Source organism: Hoplias malabaricus, chromosome 18, assembly GCF_029633855.1.
Source record: "Hoplias malabaricus isolate fHopMal1 chromosome 18, fHopMal1.hap1, whole genome shotgun sequence".
Classification (NCBI taxonomy): domain Eukaryota; kingdom Metazoa; phylum Chordata; class Actinopteri; order Characiformes; family Erythrinidae; genus Hoplias; species Hoplias malabaricus.
The window spans coordinates 35098696-35122744 of record NC_089817.1 but is presented as its reverse complement, the minus strand read 5'-3'; the positions used below and the strand labels follow the sequence as shown (position 1 = coordinate 35122744).

Genomic DNA, 24049 nt, shown 5'->3' with positions numbered 1-24049 from the left:
TGAGCTCAGAATCAGTGTGTGTTCTGTGGACGCCTCGGTCTGGGTCAGGGCGCTTCCTCCTCCTCCTGGGAAAGCGTGGGTGGTGCTGGAGGGGCTGAGGACCTGGGTCCAGCAGGGGGCACTGTCTCTGTGTGGATCCCCATGCCTGGGTGCAGTGAGGGGGACACTACTGAATAAACTGCACCTTCCTTCACCGAGACGTAAAGCCGAGGTCCTGAGTGCAGTAAAGTCTCAGGACCCCCGTGGCCCCTCTCTCTGTCTCTCGCTCTCGTCTCCTCTCGGAATAACACCCGGCGTGAGCTGAGGGGACCGGTGCGGATCGTCCAGGAGGAGGTTGGACACTGGGGGAGGTCCCAGTTATGAGTTATGACTCGTGTCTGACGATGAAGACGCCCCGGGTCCCAGTGAGGACAGAGACAGTTGTAATCAGTCACTAATCTCCCAGCATCAGCGCTGACCCCGCTCCTGTCCGTCCGCCATCAGACCCTCACAGCAGTGGTGCAGCAGTGTGTCACTGCAGCGGGTAGGAACTCAGCTGATTCACTTTCTCAGTTCAGGAGTGTGTGTGTGTGTGTGTGTGTGTGGACACATTTTGTAAAGACAATAAACTGCATGTTTATGTTTCACATTTCTACAAACAGTTTATTCAGTGCAGAGTAATGTGACGACAACAAACATGACACAGGATAAACCTGGAGAATACGGCTTTAACACACACACACACACACACACACACACTCTCTCTGACATGTATACACACACACACTCACACGTACACACTCTCTCTCTCACATGTACACACACTCTCGTACGTTCACACTCACACAGAGCTATAAAACATGCAGCATCTCCACGCCATCTCCATGCAAAACATAAAAAGAACACACTGCCCCAGGTCTGAGCCGGGTCTCTGTCCACACACGGGTCACACGCGGAGGAAGCTCAGCTGAATGGAAGCTCCGATCTGAACCCGACCCCTCGGCTCTCACACGTCTGCCGACACTGGTTTTAATGATATGGCCCAAAATACAAACACTACGCACAAGGTTTCAGAACCGTCCTGGAGAGCGCGGACCCTCTGAGCGGGACACGGGTCCGAAGTGAAGTTAGGGACACAGCGGTCATTCGGAGCTGACCATCGCGGTCAGTGAAGGACGTGGTTCGGTTCCTCCTCGGAATCAGCGCCAGCCCTCGGTCACATTACACAACAGAAACATTACATAAAACTGATCTGGATCCATTATTAATGTCTGCCACGAGCTGCTTCTCTCCCGGCGCCGGAGACAGCGCTCCCACATTCCGGAATCACAGCAGGAAAAACGGGTCGCGAAACAGTTAAAGGAAGACGTCAAAAACGGACGAGAACGCGCGAAAGCAGAGAGAGAGAGAGCGGCCTGGAGCGAGTGATGAAAACACAGCAGGGACGTCTTTGGTGTCGGAACCAGAACCAGGACCGTCCGGACACCGGCGTCCACTCGGCCTCTGGACACAGTCTGGAGAAAAAAAGCTTGGAGCCGGAAAAACAACTCCAGAAAAAGCAGAATAACAGTGTTCAGCTGCTACAGCTCGGAACTCAGAGTCCGTCACAGAGAGAGAGAGGGAGGCTTTCAGATCCAAATCTCTCTGGAATCTCAGTCTCCGAGACGAGACACAGTGAGACAGAGCGAGACACAGTGAGACGGCTGGGCTTCAGTCTCTCAGGAGACCGTCAACACACAGCGTTTCTCAAAAAACTCCATCCGTCAACACAAACACCTTTCAGTTCTCCTGAAGAACAGCGGCCTGGTTCTCTCAGTTCTCCTGAAGAACAGCGGCCTGGTTCTCTCGGTTCTCCTGAAGAACAGCGGCCTGGTTCTCTCGGTTCTCCTGAAGAACAGCGGCCTGGTTCTCTCGGTTCTCCTGAAGAACAGCGGCCTGGTTCTCTCGGTTCTCCTGAAGAACAGTGGCCTGGTTCTCTCGGTTCTCCTGAAGAACAGCGGCCTGGTTCTCTCGGTTCTCCTGAAGAACAGCAGCATGGTTCTTTTGTAGAACAGCAGCCCAGTTCTATCGGTTCTCCTAAAGAACATCATCCTGCTTCTCTCGGTTCTCTTGAAGAACAGCGGCCTGGTTCTCTTGGTTCTCTTGAAGAACAGCAGCCTAGTTCTCTCGGTTCTCTTGAAGAACAGCAGCCTGGTTCTCTCGGTTCTCTTGAAGAACAGCAGCCCGGTTTTCTTGGTTCTCCTGAAGAACAGTGCTCTGGTTCTCTTGGTTCTCCTGAAGAACAGCGGCCCGGTTCTCTCGGTTCTCCTGAAGAACAGTGGCCGGGTTCTCTTGGTTCTCCTAAAGAACAGTGGCCGGGTTCTCTTGGTTCTCCTGAAGAACAGTGGCTGTTTTCTCTCGGTTCTTTTGTAGAAAAGCAGCCCAGTTCTTTCGGTTCTTCTGAAGAATAGCAGAATGGCATGAGTTTGTCTCTTCGCGGTTTTTGTGTTTGTTTTCTCACAGTCTTGGGTTCAACCAGCAGAGGATTCAAAGAGCTGAAGTTGTGTAGTTGTGTAGATCAGTAGTTGTGTAGATCTGTGGTTGTGTAGTTGTATAGATTTATATATCTGTAGCTGTATAGTTGTGTGGGTGTGTTGTTGTACCGATCTGTGGTTGTGTAGTTGTACAGATCTGTAGTTGTGTGGTTGTGTAGTTGTTCAGTTGTATAAATCTGTAGTTGTGTGGTTGTGTAGTTGTTCAGTTGTGTGGTTGTGTAGTTGTTCAGTTGTATAATTCTGTAGTTGTGTGGTTGTGTAGTTGTTCAGTTGTATAAATCTGTAGTTGTGTGGTTGTTCAGTTGTATAAATCTGTAGTTGTGTGGTTGTGTAGTTGTGTGGTTGTGTAGTTGTACAGATCTGTAGTTGTGTAGTTGTGTGTTTGTACAGATCTGTAGTTGTGTGGTTGTGTAGATGATCACAGTGATATCAGGCTGATTACATCCCTCCAGTTTGTAAACACCATTGTGCTGAGTTCTTTCGAGTTATTTTTAGTTCTGGGTTCTGTTGTTGATGTTGGTTCCGTGTTCCAGGTTCCGTGTTCCGGGTTACGTGGACCCGTGGTGACTCAGGGCTTTGCCGCCATTCATAACGGCCGAGGCGCTGCGGCTCTTGGTAGGCGTTCCGCTTCCTGAGCGTGAGAACTCGGTGAGATCGTGGAGAGACGGCTCTCTGTACATCGCCACTGCAACAGAGAGAAGAATACAGTCACCACAACAACAACAACACAAACATCAACACAACAACAAACATTAACAAAAACAACACAAACATCAACAGTAATCATACCAACAACAGCATGGGGTTGAGGAATGGAGTGTGGATTTAAGGTGGACTGACCTTTGAGGGGTTTGGGGATGAAGTGCGCGGCCGGTTTCGTTTTCTTCACATGGTTCCCCTTCATGATTTGACCCTCTTTATTCAGCCCCAGGTACCAGCCCCGACCCGACTGCTGCCGGTAAATCATCGATGAGTACGTCACGTAATAATTCTCAAACACAGACTCCTTAAACTTACACTCTGGAGTGAAGTGCTCCTGAGACAGAGAGAGAGAGAGAGAGATATTAAAATAAGAATGACATTAAATTGGACACTCTGAAGCAGCTACACAGATCTGGTGTGTGGAACAGTGGAACAGTGTTCTCTGGAGTGATGGGGTTCCTCTGGTGTGTGGAACAGTGGAACTGTGTTCTCTGGAGTGATGGAGTTCCTCTGGTGTGTGGAACAGTGGAACTGTGTTCTCTGGAGTGATGGAGTTCCTCTGGTGTGTGGAACAGAGGAACTGTGTTCTCTGGAGTGATGGAGTTCCTCTGGTGTGTGGAACAGTGGAACTGTGTTCTCTGGAGTGATGGAGTTCCTCTGGTGTGTGGAACAGAGGAACTGTGTTCTCTGGAGTGATGGAGTTCCTCTGGTGTGTGGAACAGTGGAACTGTGTTCTCTGGAGTGATGGGGTTCCTCTGGTGTGTGGAACAGTGGAACAGTGTTCTCTGGAGTGATGGGTTTCCTCTGGTGTGTGGAACAGTGGAACAGTGTTCTCTGGAGTGATGGAGTTCCTCTGGTGTGTGGAACAGTGGAACAGTGTTCTCTGGAGTGATGGAGTTCCTCTGGTGTGTGGAACAGTGGAACTGTGTTCTCTGGAGTGATGGAGTTCCTCTGGTGTGTGGAACAGTGGAACTGTGTTCTCTGGAGTGATGGGGTTCCTCTGGTGTGTGGAACAGTGGAACTGTGTTCTCTGGAGTGATGGGGTTCCTCTGGTGTGTGGAACAGTGGAACTGTGTTCTCTGGAGTGATGGGGTTCCTCTGGTGTGTGGAACAGTGGAACTGTGTTCTCTGGAGTGATGGGGTTCCTCTGGTGTGTGGAACAGTGGAACTGTGTTCTCTGGAGTGATGGAGTTCCTCTGGTGTGTGGAACTGTGTTCTCTGGAGTGATGGGGTTCCTCTGGTGTGTGGAACAGTGGAACAGTGTTCTCTGGAGTGATGGGGTACCTCTGGTGTGTGGAACAGTGGAACTGTGTTCTCTGGAGTGATGGAGTTCCTCTGGTGTGTGGAACAGTGGAACTGTGTTCTCTGGAGTGATGGGGTTCCTCTGGTGTGTGGAACAGTGGAACTGTGTTCTCTGGAGTGATGGGGTTCCTCTGGTGTGTGGAACAGTGGAACTGTGTTCTCTGGAGTGATGGGGTTCCTCTGGTGTGTGGAACAGTGGAACAGTGTTCTCTGGAGTGATGGGGTTCCTCTGGTGTGTGGAACAGTGGAACAGTGTTCTCTGGAGTGATGGGGTTCCTCTGGTGTGTGGAACAGTGGAACTGTGTTCTCTGGAGTGATGGGGTTCCTCTGGTGTGTGGAACAGTGGAACTGTGTTCTCTGGAGTGATGGGGTTCCTCTGGTGTGTGGAACTGTGTTCTCTGGAGTGATGGAGTTCCTCTGGTGTGTGGAACAGTGGAACTGTGTTCTCTGGAGTGATGGAGTTCCTCTGGTGTGTGGAACAGTGGAACTGTGTTCTCTGGAGTGATGGAGTTCCTCTGGTGTGTGGAACAGTGGAACTGTGTTCTCTGGAGTGATGGAGTTCCTCTGGTGTGTGGAACAGTGGAACTGTGTTCTCTGGAGTGATGGGGTTCCTCTGGTGTGTGGAACAGTGGAACAGTGTTCTCTGGAGTGATGGGTTTCCTCTGGTGTGTGGAACAGTGGAACAGTGTTCTCTGGAGTGATGGAGTTCCTCTGGTGTGTGGAACAGTGGAACTGTGTTCTCTGGAGTGATGGAGTTCCTCTGGTGTGTGGAACAGTGGAACTGTGTTCTCTGGAGTGATGGGGTTCCTCTGGTGTGTGGAACAGTGGAACTGTGTTCTCTGGAGTGATGGGGTTCCTCTGGTGTGTGGAACAGTGGAACTGTGTTCTCTGGAGTGATGGGGTTCCTCTGGTGTGTGGAAGAGTGGAACTGTGTTCTCTGGAGTGATGGGGTTCCTCTGGTGTGTGGAACAGTGGAACTGTGTTCTCTGGAGTGATGGAGTTCCTCTGGTGTGTGGAACTGTGTTCTCTGGAGTGATAGGGTTCCTCTGGTGTGTGGAACAGTGGAACAGTGTTCTCTGGAGTGATGGGGTTCCTCTGGTGTGTGGAACAGTGGAACTGTGTTCTCTGGAGTGATGGAGTTCCTCTGGTGTGTGGAACAGTGGAACTGTGTTCTCTGGAGTGATGGGGTTCCTCTGGTGTGTGGAACAGTGGAACTGTGTTCTCTGGAGTGATGGGGTTCCTCTGGTGTGTGGAACAGTGGAACTGTGTTCTCTGGAGTGATGGGGTTCCTCTGGTGTGTGGAACAGTGGAACTGTGTTCTCTGGAGTGATGGGGGTTCCTCTGGTGTGTGGAACAGTGGAACTGTGTTCTCTGGAGTGATGGGGTTCCTCTGGTGTGTGGAACAGTGGAACTGTGTTCTCTGGAGTGATGGGGTTCCTCTGGTGTGTGGAACAGTGGAACAGTGTTCTCTGGAGTGATGGGGTTCCTCTGGTGTGTGGAACAGTGGAACTGTGTTCTCTGGAGTGATGGAGTTCCTCTGGTGTGTGGAACAGTGGAACTGTGTTCTCTGGAGTGATGGAGTTCCTCTGGTGTGTGGAACAGTGGAACTGTGTTCTCTGGAGTGATGGAGTTCCTCTGGTGTGTGGAACAGTGGAACTGTGTTCTCTGGAGTGATGGGGTTCCTCTGGTGTGTGGAACAGTGGAACTGTGTTCTCTGGAGTGATGGGGTTCCTCTGGTGTGTGGAACAGTGGAACTGTGTTCTCTGGAGTGATGGGGTTCCTCTGGTGTGTGGAACAGTGGAACTGTGTTCTCTGGAGTGATGGGGTTCCTCTGGTGTGTGGAACAGTGGAACTGTGTTCTCTGGAGTGATGGAGTTCCTCTGGTGTGTGGAACTGTGTTCTCTGGAGTGATGGAGTTCCTCTGGTGTGTGGAACAGTGGAACTGTGTTCTCTGGAGTGATGGGGTTCCTCTGGTGTGTGGAACAGTGGAACTGTGTTCTCTGGAGTGATGGGGTTCCTCTGGTGTGTGGAACAGTGGAACTGTGTTCTCTGGAGTGATGGAGTTCCTCTGGTGTGTGGAACAGTGGAACTGTGTTCTCTGGAGTGATGGGGTTCCTCTGGTGTGTGGAACAGTGGAACTGTGTTCTCTGGAGTGATGGGGTTCCTCTGGTGTGTGGAACAGTGGAACTGTGTTCTCTGGAGTGATGGGGTTCCTCTGGTGTGTGGAACAGTGGAACTGTGTTCTCTGGAGTGATGGGGTTCCTCTGGTGTGTGGAACAGTGGAACAGTGTTCTCTGGAGTGATGGGGGTTCCTCTGGTGTGTGGAACAGTGGAACTGTGTTCTCTGGAGTGATGGGGGTTCCTCTGGTGTGTGGAACAGTGGAACTGTGTTCTCTGGAGTGATGGGGTTCCTCTGGTGTGTGGAACAGTGGAACAGTGTTCTCTGGAGTGATGGGGTTCCTCTGGTGTGTGGAACAGTGGAACTGTGTTCTCTGGAGTGATGGAGTTCCTCTGGTGTGTGGAACAGTGGAACTGTGTTCTCTGGAGCGATGGGGTTCCTCTGGTGTGTGGAACAGTTGAACTGTGTTCTCTGGAGCGATGGAGTTCCTCTGGTGTGTGGAACAGTGGAACTGTGTTCTCTGGAGTGATGGAGTTCCTCTGGTGTGTGGAACAGTGGAACTGTGTTCTCTGGAGTGATGGGGTTCCTCTGGTGTGTGGAACAGTGGAACTGTGTTCTCTGGAGCGATGGGGTTCCCTTTGGTGTGTGGAACAGTGGAACTGTGTTCTCTGGAGTGATGGGGTTCCTCTGGTGTGTGGAACAGTGGAACTGTGTTCTCTGGAGTGATGGGGTTCCTCTGGAGTGTGGAACAGTGGAACTGTGTTCTCTGGAGTGATGGGGTTCCTCTGGTGTGTGGAACAGTAGAATTGTGTTCTCTGGAGTGATGGGGTTCCTCTGGTGTGTGGAACAGTGGAACTATGTTCTCTGGAGTGATGGAGTTCCTCTGGTGTGTGGAACAGTGGAACTGTGTTCTCTGGAGTGATGGGGTTCCTCTGGTGTGTGGAACAGTGGAACTGTGTTCTCTGGAGTGATGGAGTTCCTCTGGTGTGTGGAAAAGTGGAACTGTGTTCTCTGGAGTGATGGGGTTCCTCTGGTGTGTGGAACAGTGGAACTGTGTTCTCTGGAGTGATGGGGTTCCTCTGGTGTGTGGAACAGTGGAACTGTGTTCTCTGGAGTGATGGGGTTCCTCTGGTGTGTGGAACAGTGGAACTGTGTTCTCTGGAGTGATGGGGTTCCTCTGGTGTGTGGAACAGTGGAACTGTGTTCTCTGGAGTGATGGTGTTCCTCTGGTGTGTGGAACAGTGGAACTGTGTTCTCTGGAGTGATGGTGTTCCTCTGGTGTGTGGAACAGTGGAACTGTGTTCTCTGGAGTGATAGGGTTCCTCTGGTGTGTGGAACAGTGGAACTGTGTTCTCTGGAGTGATGGGGTTCCTCTGGTGTGTGGAACAGTGGAACTATGTTCTCTGGAGTGATGGAGTTCCTCTGGTGTGTGGAACAGTGGAACTGTGTTCTCTGGAGTGATGGGGTTCCTCTGGTGTGTGGAACAGTGGAACTGTGTTCTCTGGAGTGATGGGGTTCCTCTGGTGTGTGGAACAGTAGAATTGTGTTCTCTGGAGTGATGGGGTTCCTCTGGTGTGTGGAACAGTGGAACTATGTTCTCTGGAGTGATGGAGTTCCTCTGGTGTGTGGAACAGTGGAACTGTGTTCTCTGGAGTGATGGGGTTCCTCTGGTGTGTGGAACAGTGGAACTGTGTTCTCTGGAGTGATGGAGTTCCTCTGGTGTGTGGAACAGTGGAACTGTGTTCTCTGGAGTGATGGGGTTCCTCTGGTGTGTGGAACAGTGGAACTGTGTTCTCTGGAGTGATGGAGTTCCTCTGGTGTGTGGAACAGTGGAACTGTGTTCTCTGGAGTGATGGGGTTCCTCTGGTGTGTGGAACAGTGGAACTGTGTTCTCTGGAGTGATGGGGTTCCTCTGGTGTGTGGAACAGTGGAACTGTGTTCTCTGGAGTGATGGGGTTCCTCTGGTGTGTGGAACAGTGGAACTGTGTTCTCTGGAGTGATGGGGTTCCTCTGGTGTGTGGAACAGTGGAACTGTGTTCTCTGGAGTGATGGAGTTCCTCTGGTGTGTGGAACTGTGTTCTCTGGAGTGATAGGGTTCCTCTGGTGTGTGGAACAGTGGAACAGTGTTCTCTGGAGTGATGGGGTTCCTCTGGTGTGTGGAACAGTGGAACTGTGTTCTCTGGAGTGATGGAGTTCCTCTGGTGTGTGGAACAGTGGAACTGTGTTCTCTGGAGTGATGGGGTTCCTCTGGTGTGTGGAACAGTGGAACTGTGTTCTCTGGAGTGATGGGGTTCCTCTGGTGTGTGGAACAGTGGAACTGTGTTCTCTGGAGTGATGGGGTTCCTCTGGTGTGTGGAACAGTGGAACTGTGTTCTCTGGAGTGATGGGGTTCCTCTGGTGTGTGGAACAGTGGAACTGTGTTCTCTGGAGTGATGGGGTTCCTCTGGTGTGTGGAACAGTGGAACTATGTTCTCTGGAGTGATGGAGTTCCTCTGGTGTGTGGAACAGTGGAACTGTGTTCTCTGGAGTGATGGGGTTCCTCTGGTGTGTGGAACAGTGGAACTGTGTTCTCTGGAGTGATGGGGTTCCTCTGGTGTGTGGAACAGTAGAATTGTGTTCTCTGGAGTGATGGGGTTCCTCTGGTGTGTGGAACAGTGGAACTATGTTCTCTGGAGTGATGGAGTTCCTCTGGTGTGTGGAACAGTGGAACTGTGTTCTCTGGAGCGATGGGGTTCCTCTGGTGTGTGGAACAGTGGAACTGTGTTCTCTGGAGCGATGGGGTTCCTCTGGTGTGTGGAACAGTTGAACTGTGTTCTCTGGAGCGATGGAGTTCCTCTGGTGTGTGGAACAGTGGAACTGTGTTCTCTGGAGCGATGGAGTTCCTCTGGTGTGTGGAACAGTGGAACTGTGTTCTCTGGAGTGATGGGGTTCCTCTGGTGTGTGGAACAGTGGAACTGTGTTCTCTGGAGCGATGGGGTTCCTCTGGTGTGTGGAACAGTGGAACTGTGTTCTCTGGAGCGATGGGGTTCCTCTGGTGTGTGGAACAGTGGAACTGTGTTCTCTGGAGTGATGGGGTTCCTCTGGAGTGTGGAACAGTGGAACTGTGTTCTCTGGAGTGATGGGGTTCCTCTGGTGTGTGGAACAGTAGAATTGTGTTCTCTGGAGTGATGGGGTTCCTCTGGTGTGTGGAACAGTGGAACTATGTTCTCTGGAGTGATGGAGTTCCTCTGGTGTGTGGAACAGTGGAACTGTGTTCTCTGGAGTGATGGGGTTCCTCTGGTGTGTGGAACAGTGGAACTGTGTTCTCTGGAGTGATGGAGTTCCTCTGGTGTGTGGAAAAGTGGAACTGTGTTCTCTGGAGTGATGGGGTTCCTCTGGTGTGTGGAACAGTGGAACTGTGTTCTCTGGAGTGATGGGGTTCCTCTGGTGTGTGGAACAGTGGAACTGTGTTCTCTGGAGTGATGGGGTTCCTCTGGTGTGTGGAACAGTGGAACTGTGTTCTCTGGAGTGATGGGGTTCCTCTGGTGTGTGGAACAGTGGAACTGTGTTCTCTGGAGTGATGGTGTTCCTCTGGTGTGTGGAACAGTGGAACTGTGTTCTCTGGAGTGATGGTGTTCCTCTGGTGTGTGGAACAGTGGAACTGTGTTCTCTGGAGTGATAGGGTTCCTCTGGTGTGTGGAACAGTGGAACTGTGTTCTCTGGAGTGATGGGGTTCCTCTGGTGTGTGGAACAGTGGAACTATGTTCTCTGGAGTGATGGAGTTCCTCTGGTGTGTGGAACAGTGGAACTGTGTTCTCTGGAGTGATGGGGTTCCTCTGGTGTGTGGAACAGTGGAACTGTGTTCTCTGGAGTGATGGGGTTCCTCTGGTGTGTGGAACAGTAGAATTGTGTTCTCTGGAGTGATGGGGTTCCTCTGGTGTGTGGAACAGTGGAACTATGTTCTCTGGAGTGATGGAGTTCCTCTGGTGTGTGGAACAGTGGAACTGTGTTCTCTGGAGTGATGGGGTTCCTCTGGTGTGTGGAACAGTGGAACTGTGTTCTCTGGAGTGATGGAGTTCCTCTGGTGTGTGGAACAGTGGAACTGTGTTCTCTGGAGTGATGGGGTTCCTCTGGTGTGTGGAACAGTGGAACTGTGTTCTCTGGAGTGATGGAGTTCCTCTGGTGTGTGGAACAGTGGAACTGTGTTCTCTGGAGTGATGGGGTTCCTCTGGTGTGTGGAACAGTGGAACTGTGTTCTCTGGAGTGATGGGGTTCCTCTGGTGTGTGGAACAGTGGAACTGTGTTCTCTGGAGTGATGGGGTTCCTCTGGTGTGTGGAACAGTGGAACTGTGTTCTCTGGAGTGATGGGGTTCCTCTGGTGTGTGGAACAGTGGAACTGTGTTCTCTGGAGTGATGGTGTTCCTCTGGTGTGTGGAACAGTGGAACTGTGTTCTCTGGAGTGATGGGGTTCCTCTGGTGTGTGGAACAGTGGAACTGTGTTCTCTGGAGTGATAGGGTTCCTCTGGTGTGTGGAACAGTGGAACTGTGTTCTCTGGAGTGATGGGGTTCCTCTGGTGTGTGGAACAGTGGAACTATGTTCTCTGGAGTGATGGAGTTCCTCTGGTGTGTGGAAGAGTGGAACTGTGTTCTCTGGAGTGATGGGGTTCCTCTGGTGTGTGGAACAGTGGAACTGTGTTCTCTGGAGTGATGGGGTTCCTCTGGTGTGTGGAACAGTGGAACTGTGTTCTCTGGAGCGATAAACAGCTGTCAAAACACACAGTGTCCATCAGAGTGAGGCAAGATCTCTCCTTTTCTCAGTGAACTTCCAACTCTCAGCCAGCGAGACAAAGCGCAGGAATCGTGATACAGTGACATGGGTCCAGAACACACACACACACACACACTCCTCTACATTACATCTCTGGCTTGGTTGAATGGGTGCTATATTTCCCTGATTTATATTCTGCTTACTGTTATTAAAGCAACCACATGAAATACCTTAGCAACCACCATAGCAACCACCTGGGTTACCACAGCAACCAACAAGGAACACCTTAACCCCATAGCACCCACTTCAAAATAATTCAGCAACCACATGTAGCACATTAGCAACCCTGTAAAATACCATAGAAACAACAAAAAAAAACAACCTTATGCCACATCACCCATTAAGCAATGCATTAGCAACCACCCGGGTTGCCATAGCAACCACCAAAGAAACACCCAAACAACACCCAGCACCCAGTTACTAACAATTTAGCATCAACTTAAAATACCTTCAAAACCATCCAAATGGAACTGGACAGAGCCCCACGACTCCAGAGAACACAGTTCCACTGTTCCACACACCAGAGGAACACCATCACTCCGGAGAACACAGTTCCACTGTTCCACACACCAGAGGAACCCCATCGCTCCAGAGAACACAGTTCCACCGTTCCACACACCAGAGGAACTCCATCACTCCAGAGAACACAGTTCCAATGTTCCTCTGCTCTACTGCTCCCATGCCCCACTGTTCCCTTGCTTCAACTGTTCCCCTGCTCCAGTGCCCCACTGCTCTCCTGTCCCACTGTACCACTGTTCCCCTGCTCCAGTGCCCCACTGTTCCCCTGCTCCAGTGCCCCACTGTTCCCCTGCTCCAGTGCCCCACTGTTCCCCTGCTCCAGTGCCCCACTGCTCCCCTGCACCACTGTTCCCCTGCGCTACTGCTCCAGTGTCCCACTGCTCCATTGCCCCACTGTTCCCCTGCTCCCCTGCCCCACTGTACCATTGTTCCCCTGCGCCACTGCTCCAGTGCCAGGGCCTTTATAAACCTCAGACTACACTCCAGTCCAGCTGCTGCACATTGATCCTTTAGGGAACCGCACATTTTTAAAAACTGATGAGAATTTATTTTACACAGCTCATTAAAATCAGCTGAGACATGTCTGGACCTGTTAGCGCTGAACCTGTTTTCTCCAGCCTCATAGCTCAGTTGCTAAAGCTAAAAAGCACAGCTCCGATAGTGAAAAGGTCCGGACTGATCCGCTCCAGGGGTTTAACTCCCAGCGAAAGGCCAAGTTCACTGGAGGTCAGAGGGAGAGAACTGTGCTGAGGTCAGTTTTACTCACGGAGGTGTACAGGTAGCCCTCGTTGTTCATGGCCAGGTAAAGTTTGGTCTGGACGCCCTGGATGGCCACGACCCGGAGACCCACAGGGATCAAGTTAAAAATAGCTGCAAAGGGACAGAGGAAGAACAAGAATTCATTACACGTCAACACAGTGTTAGCATGTAGTGTTATTGATACAGAGCTCCTTAACGTGGTGCTGATTTGGGGCAGTGTTAGCCTTTAGCGTGTAGCATTACTGATTAATGCGAGGGTAATTTGGGTCAGTGACCTTCACAGGGAACATTATGGTTCTGGTTTGGAAGTGTGTTGTTTCCCATGGGTTGTGTGGATGTTAACGTTACGCTAACTGGTTTCTCGGACCATAGCTGCTGTCCTCCTCCGTGGTTCCGTCGATGGTTCCATCCGCCTGGAGCTGCAGGTGGAAGCCCTGTCGACTACAGAGCTTTGTCACTATCCCCTTCAGCTGAGGCTCTGAGGAGAGAGAGAGAGAGAGAGAGAGAGAGAGAGAGAGACAGACAGAAAGAGTAAGACACAGAAGAAGAGAGAGTGACAGCATGCAGAAGGACCCTAATCCTGAGGGGCATAGGGTAGTGGTGCTCAGTGTGTGTGTGTGTGTTAGGGGGGGGGTGTCAGTGAAGTGTATAATTAGTCAGTAAAAATTACAACAGTTTGACCACGTCCATGCAGCCCAGCCTACAAACATTTGGCCACACCCATTCAACCTACAGCAGTTTAGCCCCACCCATTTCAGCCTACAGTAATGCTGGTCTGGTGGGTAATGGCGGAAATATGAGTTTTACCCAAAGCAGGTGTTTATTCAATAGGTGTGCTCACTGATCCTGAACCAAGGTCCAGAGAAAACTGACCAACCACAACCTCTGGCCCAACAACACTGACCCATCAACAACAACCAAACACCGACCCATCAACAACAAACACTGACGTAAAAACAAAAACAAATACTGACCCAAAAACAACAATAAACACGGACACAATGACAAACACTGACCAACAACAACCACCTCTGGCCCAACAACAAACAAACACTGACCCAACAACAGTAATAAGCACTGACACAACGACAAACACTGACCCAAAAACAAATATTAACCCAACAACAATATAGATTGGCCCAACGACAAACACTGACCCAACAACAACAATAAACACTGACACAACAACACTGACCCAGCAACCACAACAATAAACACTGACACAACAATAACACTGACCCAAAAGCAAACACTGACCCAACAACAGTAAATACTGACCCAACAACAACAATAAACACTGACATAACAACAAACATTGACCCGATAACAAAAATAAACACTGACCCAAAATCAAATACTAACCCAACAACAATATACATTGACCCAACAACAACAATAAACACTGACACAACAAACACTGACCCAAAAACTAATACTGACCCAACATCAAAAACAAATACTGACCCAACAACAAACACTGCCCAACAACAACAAACACTGACCCAAAATCAAATACTAACCCAACAACAATATACATTGACCCAACAACAAACACTGACCCAATAACAACAATAAACAATGACACAACAACAAACACTGACAACAACAATACTGACCCAACAACCACAACAATCTGTAGCGCAACACTGATCCAGTGTGAATGGGGTGGGAATGTTTAAATGATCAGTGTGAACGGGGGGAGAAGGTTCTGGTATCACATGTTGTTGGTGTTTATTGGAGTAGCTCTGCTTCAACACTAAACACACACCAAAGGAGCCACTGAACGCAGTGTAAACAAGCCCCAAGTCTCACCTTGCTGTGGGGGTGTGTTTAGTGGTGTTTTTCTCAATAAATTCAGATGTGAAGATGTTTTAGAGCTGATTTAAACAAAGCGGAGGTTTCCCTCTGCAGTGTTATATTGTGTAACTACTCTTGTCCTCAGGGAAAGAATACACACACACACACACACACACACACACTGACTGATCATAATCAGGTTCCAGATAAACAGAGCGATAGTATCTGGACGCTGCTTATCTCTGACTCATCTCCAGATGTGGAAGGGTTTGTGAGAAACTGAGAGTAATGAGAGAGAGAGAGAGAGAGAGAGAGAGAGAGAGAGAGAGAGAGATAGAGAGAGAGAGAGAGAGAACAGAGAGGGAGAGTGTCCTGAGAGACAGAATCCTGCAGTGAATCTTAATGAACACAGAAACACTCCACAGCTCCACACCCCTCCCACCTCACAGTGAGGTTCAGTCCAGGACTAGATTTAATCCCAGTCCAGCAATGACCACATGACCCCAGCCTCCACTGCAGCTAAACACAACGGGATTAAGCCCAGTTCTGCTCAGGTAACCATGTGATCCAAGACTAGGCTTAGTCTCTGACCCAGTGTCTGTACAGTAACTAAACTCCACAGGATTAAGACCAGTGCCAGAGTACAGTCCCAGCTCAGAGCGAAGTGTGAACCAGGATTAGACTTAATACTGCAGGATTCACACACACACACACACACACACAGAGAGAGAGAAACAAAACATCAGTCTGAAAGTGATGACAAAGTGATGACGGTGTGATGATGAAGTGATGATAGTGATGATGGTGTGATAATAAATTATGATGAAGTGTTAATGTTGGTGGTGAAATGATGGTGTGATGATGGTATAATGATGAATTAATGATGAAGTGATGATAGTGTGATGATGAAGTGATGATAAATTAATCATGGTGTGATGATAAGGTGAGGATGGTGTAATGATGAATTAATGATGGTGTGATGTGTGATGATGAAGTGATGACGGTGTAATGATGAATTAATGATGGTGTGATGAATTAATGAAGTGCTGATGGTGTGATGATAAATTAATCATGGTGTGATGATGAATTAATGATGGTGTGATGTGTGATGTGTGATGATGAAGTGATGACGGTGTAATGATGAAGTGATGACGGTGTAATGAATTAATGATGAAGTGATGATGAACTGATGATAAATTAATGATGGTGTGATGATAAGGTGAGGATGGTGTAATGATGAATTAATGATGGTGTGATGTGTGATGATGAAGTGATGATGATGTGATGATGAAGTGAGGATGGTGTGATGAATTAATGATGGTGTGATGAATTAATGATGGTGTGATGTGTGTTGATGAAGTGATGATGGTGTGATGTGTGATGATGAGTGATGACGGTGTAATGATGAAGTGATGACGGTGTGATGAATTAATGATGGTGTGATGTGTGTTGATGAAGTGATGATGGTGTGATGTGTGATGATGAAGTGATGACGGTGTGATGATGAAGTGAGGATGGTGTGATGATGAATTAATGATGGTGTGATGTGTGATGATGAGTGATGACGGTGTAATGATGAAGTGATGACGGTGTGATGAATTAATGATGAAGTGATGATAGTGTGATGATAAATTAATCATGGTGTGATGACGAGGATGGTGTGATGATAAATTAATGATGGTGTGATGTGTGTTGATGAAGTGATGATGGTGTGATGTGTGATGATGAGTGATGACGGTGTAATGATGAAGTGATGACGGTGTGATGAATTAATGATGGTGTGATGTGTGTTGATGAAGTGATGATGGTGTGATGTGTGATGATGAAGTGATGACGGTGTGATGATGAAGTGAGGATGGTGTGATGATGAATTAATGATGGTGTGATGTGTGATGATGAGTGATGACGGTGTAATGATGAAGTGATGACGGTGTGATGAATTAATGATGAAGTGATGATAGTGTGATGATAAATTAATCATGGTGTGATGACGAGGATGGTGTGATGATAAATTAATGATGGTGTGATGTGTGATGATGAAGTGATGATGGTGTGATGTGTGTTGATGAGGTGATGATGGTGTGATGATGAAATGATGACGTGTGATGAAGTGATGATGGTGTGATGATGAAGTGATGATGTTGTGATAATGAATTGATGAAGTAATGATGGCGTGATGAAGGAGATGATGTGGTGATGAAGTGATGAATGGATGTATGAAGATGACGTATCTCTTAAAATGAGGATGATGTGGAAAGCATGGAAAAGGATGAAGAATTCACAACAATGATAAATACTTTCTGTCCCCCGTCTCTCCCCCCCTTTTTCTCCTCTGTCTCACTGTACTCTCTTTTACCATTCATCTCTGTTCTCTTTCCTCCCTCACTTTCTCAGGTCTGTCTTCTCCACCTCCCCAAATACCCCTCTCTCTCTCATGCCCCCCATCTCCCCCACCCCCCCAAATACTTCTCTCTCTCTCTCTCTCTCTCATGCCCCCCAACTCCCCCACCCTCTCAAATACCCCTCTCTCTCTCTCTCTCATACCCCCCCTCTCTCATGCCCCCATCTCCCCCTCTGTCTCTCTCTCATACCCCCCCCCCCCCTCTCTCTCATGCCCCCCCCCCTCTCTCATGCCCCCCCCCATCTCCCCCTCTCTCTCTCTGACCTGGCCGTCTCCTTTTCCTCTTCTTGGAGCTGGAGAAGAGTTTGACTCGTGAGAAGAGGCTGAGTCTCGTGTTCTTTTCGCAGGAGCCGATGGGCTCGGTGCCGTTCGCGCGCTGTCGCGCCTGCCGCCGCTGCCGGATGAGAGAGCTCGCGATCGCCGCCGCAGTAGCCAGCTTTGCTCTGCGTTTGTCCCGCGCGTGAGACACTGAAACTGCACCGTGCGCACGCCTGAGAGCGCTCGTGCGTGAGTGTACACACGTGTGTATGTGAGGGGGGTATTTTCCAGGCTTTGCGAGCTCAGTTGCCCCACCCCCCCCTCATGGAGTTGCCCCCGAGTCTTCGAGAAGTTGCCCCACATGCAGGGCGTCTGCGTGCCATGCGCGCACTGCCATTGCTGAGGAAGAGGAGCACGCGAGCTGGAGCCCAAGGAAGAGGAGGATGGAGGAGGAGATGATGATGATGATGAAGGTAAAGCTCCTACACGCGACAGCACCTGTTAGCCCTTGCGCCCCTCATTCTGCACCCCCCACTCTTGCGCTGGAGCAGCAGCAGAAATCTGCATTAGATCTTAGCACGCCCCTCACACAGAGGAGGAGGAGCCCACAGAGAGAGAGAGAGAGAGAGAGAGAGAGAGAGAGAGAGAGAGAGAGAGAGAGAGAATACAGAGGAGGTGGAGGAAGGAATGAGAGGATGAAATGAAGTGGAAGAACAAAGAGAGAAAGAAAGATGTTCTACTGCAGGAGAACAGAAAACAAGCACACATCTGTCTCTCTCTCTGTGTCTGTCTCTCCCTCTGGGTGTGACAATCAGTGCTGAAGCTGGAGGTGTTTAGAAAACACTGTCATGTTCTGAATGTGTGTGTGTGTGTGTGTGAGATGGGGGTGGGGTGAAGGGTGACCCATGGTGGGGGTGGGAGGTCTAAGCTGTGACTCGCCAGATCCAATTTTGTACAGTTATGTTGGCTTCTCCATGAACCCTACACCGTCATTGATCCTGCCCCCTCAGCACGCTCTTTCACCAGGGACCTCTCACCTCACTAAATCCAAAGAAACACCAACAAACATCACCAAAACACAAACAAACACCAACAAAACACAAACGCCATCAAACCCAAACAAACACTTGCAAAACACAAACAAAACATCACCAAAACACAAACACCAACAAAACACAAGCAAACACCACCAAAACACAAACCAGCTAACCCAAACAAATTTCACTAAAAAAACAAACAAACACCAACAAATATCACTAAAACACAAACACCATCAAATCACAAACACCAACAAACATCACCAAAACACAAACAGCAACAAACATCACCAAAACACAAATAAATATCACCAAAACACAAACACATTCAAACCCAAACAAACACCAACAAACAAATAAACATCACCAAAACACAAACACCAACAAACGTCACCAAAACACAAACAAACCATTAAACCCAAACATCAGTAAAGCACAAACACCAACAATCACAAAACACAAATAAACATCACTAAAACACGAACAAACACCACCAAAACACCAACACCACAAAAATTCAAACAAACACCACCAAGCCCAAACAAACACCAAAACACAAACAAACACCAACAGATCCCATCAAACCCAAACAAATCCCCATCAAACCCAAACAAACACCAACAAACCCCAGCAAACCCAAAGAAACTCCAAAATACACCATCAACCCCCAACAAAAACAACAAGCCCCATCAAACCCATACAAGTACCATCAAACACCAGCAACCACTGAACAGCTGGGTTTCCAGTTAACAGATCTATTTACTGTGTTATGAGCCCTTTAATCCTGCTCTGCCATTATCAGTGGTGTGTGGTGATGAAGGTGGAGCCTTAAAACCATGTTAAAGTAAAAGTCTTTAGATCAGAGTGACGCCGCACTACGTCTTCAACAGTAATTAATACATGATTAAAATGCGACCTCGTGATGACCCTAATTACGACCTCAGCCTGTGCTTATTAAAGCAGCACATGTCATTTTCTCAGGCATCTGCCCTTTAATGGAGTATTGATGTAATGAGGAACCGGAGCTGACTCGCCCAGAGAGAGAGAATTCAATTAGTCCTGCTCTCCTTCCTGTTACAAACAAATGAATAAATCACAGACACCCACAGAGCAGCAAACAACACACAACAACAACAATAAAGGCCATAACACAACAAACCACAACCAACAACACTAGAGGCCATAACACAACCAACAACAACAAAAACCAACAACACTACAGGCCATAACACAACAAACAACAACCAACAACACTAGAGGCCATAACACAACCAACAACAACAAAAACCAACAACACTACAGGCCATAACACAACAAACAACAACAACAACAACAACACTACAGGCCATAACACAACAAACAACAACAACAACAACAATAAAGGCCATAACACAACAAACCACAACCAACAACACTAGAGGCCATAACACAACCAACAACACTACAGGCCATAACACAACAAACAACAACAACAACAACAACACTACAGGCCATAACACAACAAACAACAACACTACAGGCCATAACACAACAAACAACAACAACAACAACAACACTACAGGCCATAACACAACAAACAACAACAACAACAACACTACAGGCCATAACACAACAAACAACAACAACAACAACAACAACACTACAGGCCATAACACAACAAACAACAACAACAACAACAACAACACTACAGGCCATAACACAACAAACAACAACAACAACAACACTACAGGCCATAACACAACAAACAACAACAACAACAACAACACTACAGGCCATAACACAACAAACAACAACAACCAGAATGTTGTGTCATTCTGTCCTTTTGGGGGCGCTGTGCTGGTTTTTAAGTGGGAGCGAGGGCTGCTTCAGGATAACTGTCTTTTACTCCAGAAAAATTAACATTTAGGAATGTCCAGCTTTGTTCAACTGCAGCCATTACAAACTAAACTCACCCACAACATCACGCCACACCACACTGTTCAGAGTACAGGACAGAGTACAGGACAGAGCACAGGACAGAGGACACGGCAGGAATGACTGTCCCTCGGTCACTGTGGGCATGGGATAAACAGGGTTCAGGACTGTGTTAAACTGAAAGTGAATGCACCGGTGTTTCAGAAGAGCTTTTCAGTTTCTGAAGGTCAGACTTTAGAGGGAGTAGAGTGCGGGACATCCGTGCAGTCAGTGTTTCATTTCCTACCCTTCGTACAAAAGAAAAACAGAAATTGTAAAGTGCAGTTAATGTGAGTGTAAACCAGATAGCCTGATAACTTTAGCCCAACGTCCAGTCCATCCAATAGGAATCGAGCTGAGAGAACCCTAAACTTTAGGCTAATGTTATCCAGCTGATTTGTGGAAACCCCTGAATAATCCACATACCGCTGTGCATACAGTGTGTGTGTGTGTGTGTGTGTGCACTGGCATTAGTGAACATTAGTGAGGGCTGCAGCAGGCCTCAGGCAAGTGTCCAGCAGGTGGCGCTGTGCTGGTCCCACACAAACCTTCCGGACTCTTCTCTTCCTTCAGAATGAGCAGGCTCCAGAAGGGGCAGCAAAAGAGCTCATGGCACTTTATGTGAAATGAAGACGTTTCTTTCTGCTTTAAACTCACGCTCTCGGCCCAGTCGTCCCGCAGCAGAATGTACTCCTTCCCGTCCAGAACCGTGTAAACTTCAACAGTCCAACACAGTGTAACCCAGCTTTAGATTAGCAGAAACCATCTTAAACATACGTAAACACAGTGATGGACAGAGAACCATCCGCACTCAGCACTAGACTGTGTTTAAACCAACCCTGTCAGGAAATCAAGTATATCACTGGATATTTTATCTCCTGTTTATTTACTGTTAAAGTTAAAGAAAGTTAGCTATTAACATAAATAAATAGTGTCAGTCAAAAGGGCCTGAATTCACAGGCTGCACTGACATCTAGTGGCCAAACTGCGCATGTGCATATGTCATTCTAACAAACTAGAGCAGGGAAACTCCTCAAATTTTCATTTTAAAATGATAACATACATACAGATACGTGTAGAAGCGAAGAAACTCCATATAAAACAGGTCTAACTTATGTTTAATAAAACGTGTTTCCATGAACACAGCAGTGAGTGCATATAGATTTCAGTTAAAGGCTAACAGAGGATAACAGCAGGTTAATTGGATAAAGCTGAAATCACCAGAGGCCAGTGTGAGTTCCTGCCGTGGGTCTCGGAGACCAAATTAAAAGTTACAGCATCCTCTGAGAGGCTCATTTCTCCATTCTGCCTCCACTTTTTATCTGCAGTTTGTGCTCCACCTTTTCCATGATGTAATGCACTTTAATGAGTTTTTCCCAAGTCAAGCCTAATCCTCTGATCCGTCTTTTTTAAACAGGCTTGGTTGTTCTCACTGAATCAGAGATGTGTCTTACTGTCCCTGCCGAGAACATCATCGTTAAAGTTTAATAACAGACGAATTATATTCGTAAACATAAAAACATATGTAGTAACCCCACCCCTGATCTGCACCGTTAGTTCTGTAACTGTAGAACTACAGAGTGACCAGTGTGGACTGTGAGTGTAGACACAAGAGGTGGTCGTAATATTGTGTACATATTCCTAATGTTGTATACATCACAGCACGCCTTCATTTGTAACTCTTGTGTTGAACATGGGCTCTGGCGGGGTGGGTATATGGGGGGGACGCAGGTGGGCTGCCTATTGGATAAATGTGGGCAGCTCTGTACATTTGTAACTGGGTCAGCACACACATAGTGGATTGTTCAGACCTCAGATGAGCCCAGAGTTTAACCCGTCCTGGTCCCATCACAGACCCTTGAGGGTGTCCATATGTGAGGCTAGTATTTAATCCTTGGAACTTGCTGGTCCCCATCTGGTCAGTCCGTATGGAACCCACAGGAATGAGCTAACCGTCCCTATTCTGTTTTGGGACACTGCACTAATGATTCCTATAATTGTATGTGCTTTTACTGTGGAATTAAAAACAAATACACAGCACAGAGACCATTCCTCTGCTCCGTGGCCCTATTCTGCTGGGGAAGGGGATCTGATAAGCGTTTAGGTGATCTGTAAAACAGTCCTTTAGTGACAGACAAAAAACATCCCCCCTATTGATAGATTTGACATAATTATTTGATCAGATCCCCTCTCCCTTTCATTTTTCTTATTATCTTTAGTCTCTCTCTCTCTCTCTCTGTCTCCATGACAACACGTTTTACTGTTTTAGCCGCGCTTTGTTTGTTTACTCAGGAGAAAACTGTGATAAACGACTGGCTTGTCCAGGAGTAAACATTGCTTAACACCACAGTTTTAGTCTGTCTGTATCTTTGGCGTCGATGAAGCTTAAATAAAGCGGACATTGTTTGGTACCAGTCTTTGTTTCGGCGAGTAAATGTAGGAGAAGCTAACTGGCTAAATCTCACCACTCCTGAGGGCGCTGTTGTTTTCCCGCCCGTTCTCGGCAATTGGCCGACTGCGTGCGAATATGGGTGAGCAACCAATCATTATGCAGGAGACGCAAAACAGTAACCAATCGCAGAGCAGGAGGCGGGCTTAGTCGGAAAACGGGTGTGATAATAACGGCTCCTGAAGCGTAGTAGCCAGCGCGCCTAAAGAGAGATTTAAAGCGACAGCAACAAAACACGCAGGTAGCAGTTATCATAGACATAAATATCTCTCAAACCTGAGCTTATATACATCATTATTATAGACACAGTACTGAGAGATATCTCATTTATCACAGATATATCATCACGGATGTCTGAGATTATCAGTTTACATTTTTTAGTCAAATTTATCTGATATTCATCGAGTTAATTTATGTCGTCTCATTCGATTTATAAGTCAAATATATAAGAACCACGTTGATAAAAACAAACAAACAAAAAAAACCCTCGTCCCTAAAAACACTCAGAGTCCGGAGTCTCTCGGCTCCAACTTGCTGAAACCCATTAGCGGGAACAAAGCGACACTCCGTGATTATTCCCCACACAAATAAACCAACAAAGCTCGGTTAAATTCGGGTTCAAGCTCTTACCTTTGCTTGCATCTTTGTCTTCCTTCGTCTTTGAGGCTTTGGAGCTCATAGATCCCAGTTTGGAGAACCAGATGCGAGCGACGACCTGGAGCAGATCAACCACAGAATCATCTACATCCGAGCTTCAGAATCGTTTAAACCCGAGCTTCAGAATCATTTAAACCCGAGCTTCAGAATCGTTTAAACCTGCAGCGGATCACAACGAGCCTCAGAACCTTTTAAAACTGGCTCTTTACTCCAGAGGTGGTCAGCCTCCTCTTAAAGAACCAGAATCACCCAGAAACACACACACACACACACACACACACACAGGGGCTGGTAGGTGGAGAGAGAGAGAGAGAGAGAGAGAGAGAGAGAGCACTATACTGGGAATATTTATAGAACTCAGCCTCACTTCAGCACACATTCAGATCCATTAATGCTCCACTCAACACACAGCTTTACTGAATGAACCGCACGCACACACACACACACACACACACACACACACACCCTTGGCTACTTTACCTGTACTGTCCCAGAGTCCTCTTTGATCAAGCTGTGTGCTCTTTATTCTCATTCCTAATTATATCTGTGGAGTGATGGAGCTCTCCTGGGACGAGTTGGAGCGGTGTTTCTGTGGATGCATGGTGTGGACCTCGGTCAGCTGTCGTCCTGTGATGTTTGTCCAATAGAAGCTGAAGTAAAAGGGCTTCATTAACTCTTTATTCCACTTGAAGCTAAGAGTAATGTTGCGTCACCTCCGTGTTCCTCTGGGAAACGGAGCGGAGTGTGATTTATTATGAATGAAGAGAGAAATATCC

General features: G+C 47.9%; 1 protein-coding gene across 1 annotated transcript; it reads right to left on the bottom strand.

Moving 5' to 3' along the window:
- Positions 1 to 646: 646 nt before the first annotated feature.
- On the bottom strand, positions 647 to 23379 carry fgf13b (fibroblast growth factor 13b). The gene is made up of 5 exons (XM_066650514.1): positions 23247 to 23379; positions 13089 to 13199; positions 12729 to 12832; positions 3354 to 3549; positions 647 to 3198 (listed from the first exon to the last, which is right to left on the bottom strand). The coding sequence occupies exons 1-5, from the start codon at positions 23293 to 23295 to the stop codon at positions 3062 to 3064; spliced, it is 597 nt and encodes a 198-aa protein (XP_066506611.1). The 5' UTR covers positions 23296 to 23379; the 3' UTR covers positions 647 to 3061.
- Between the last annotated feature and the right edge of the window lie 670 nt (positions 23380 to 24049).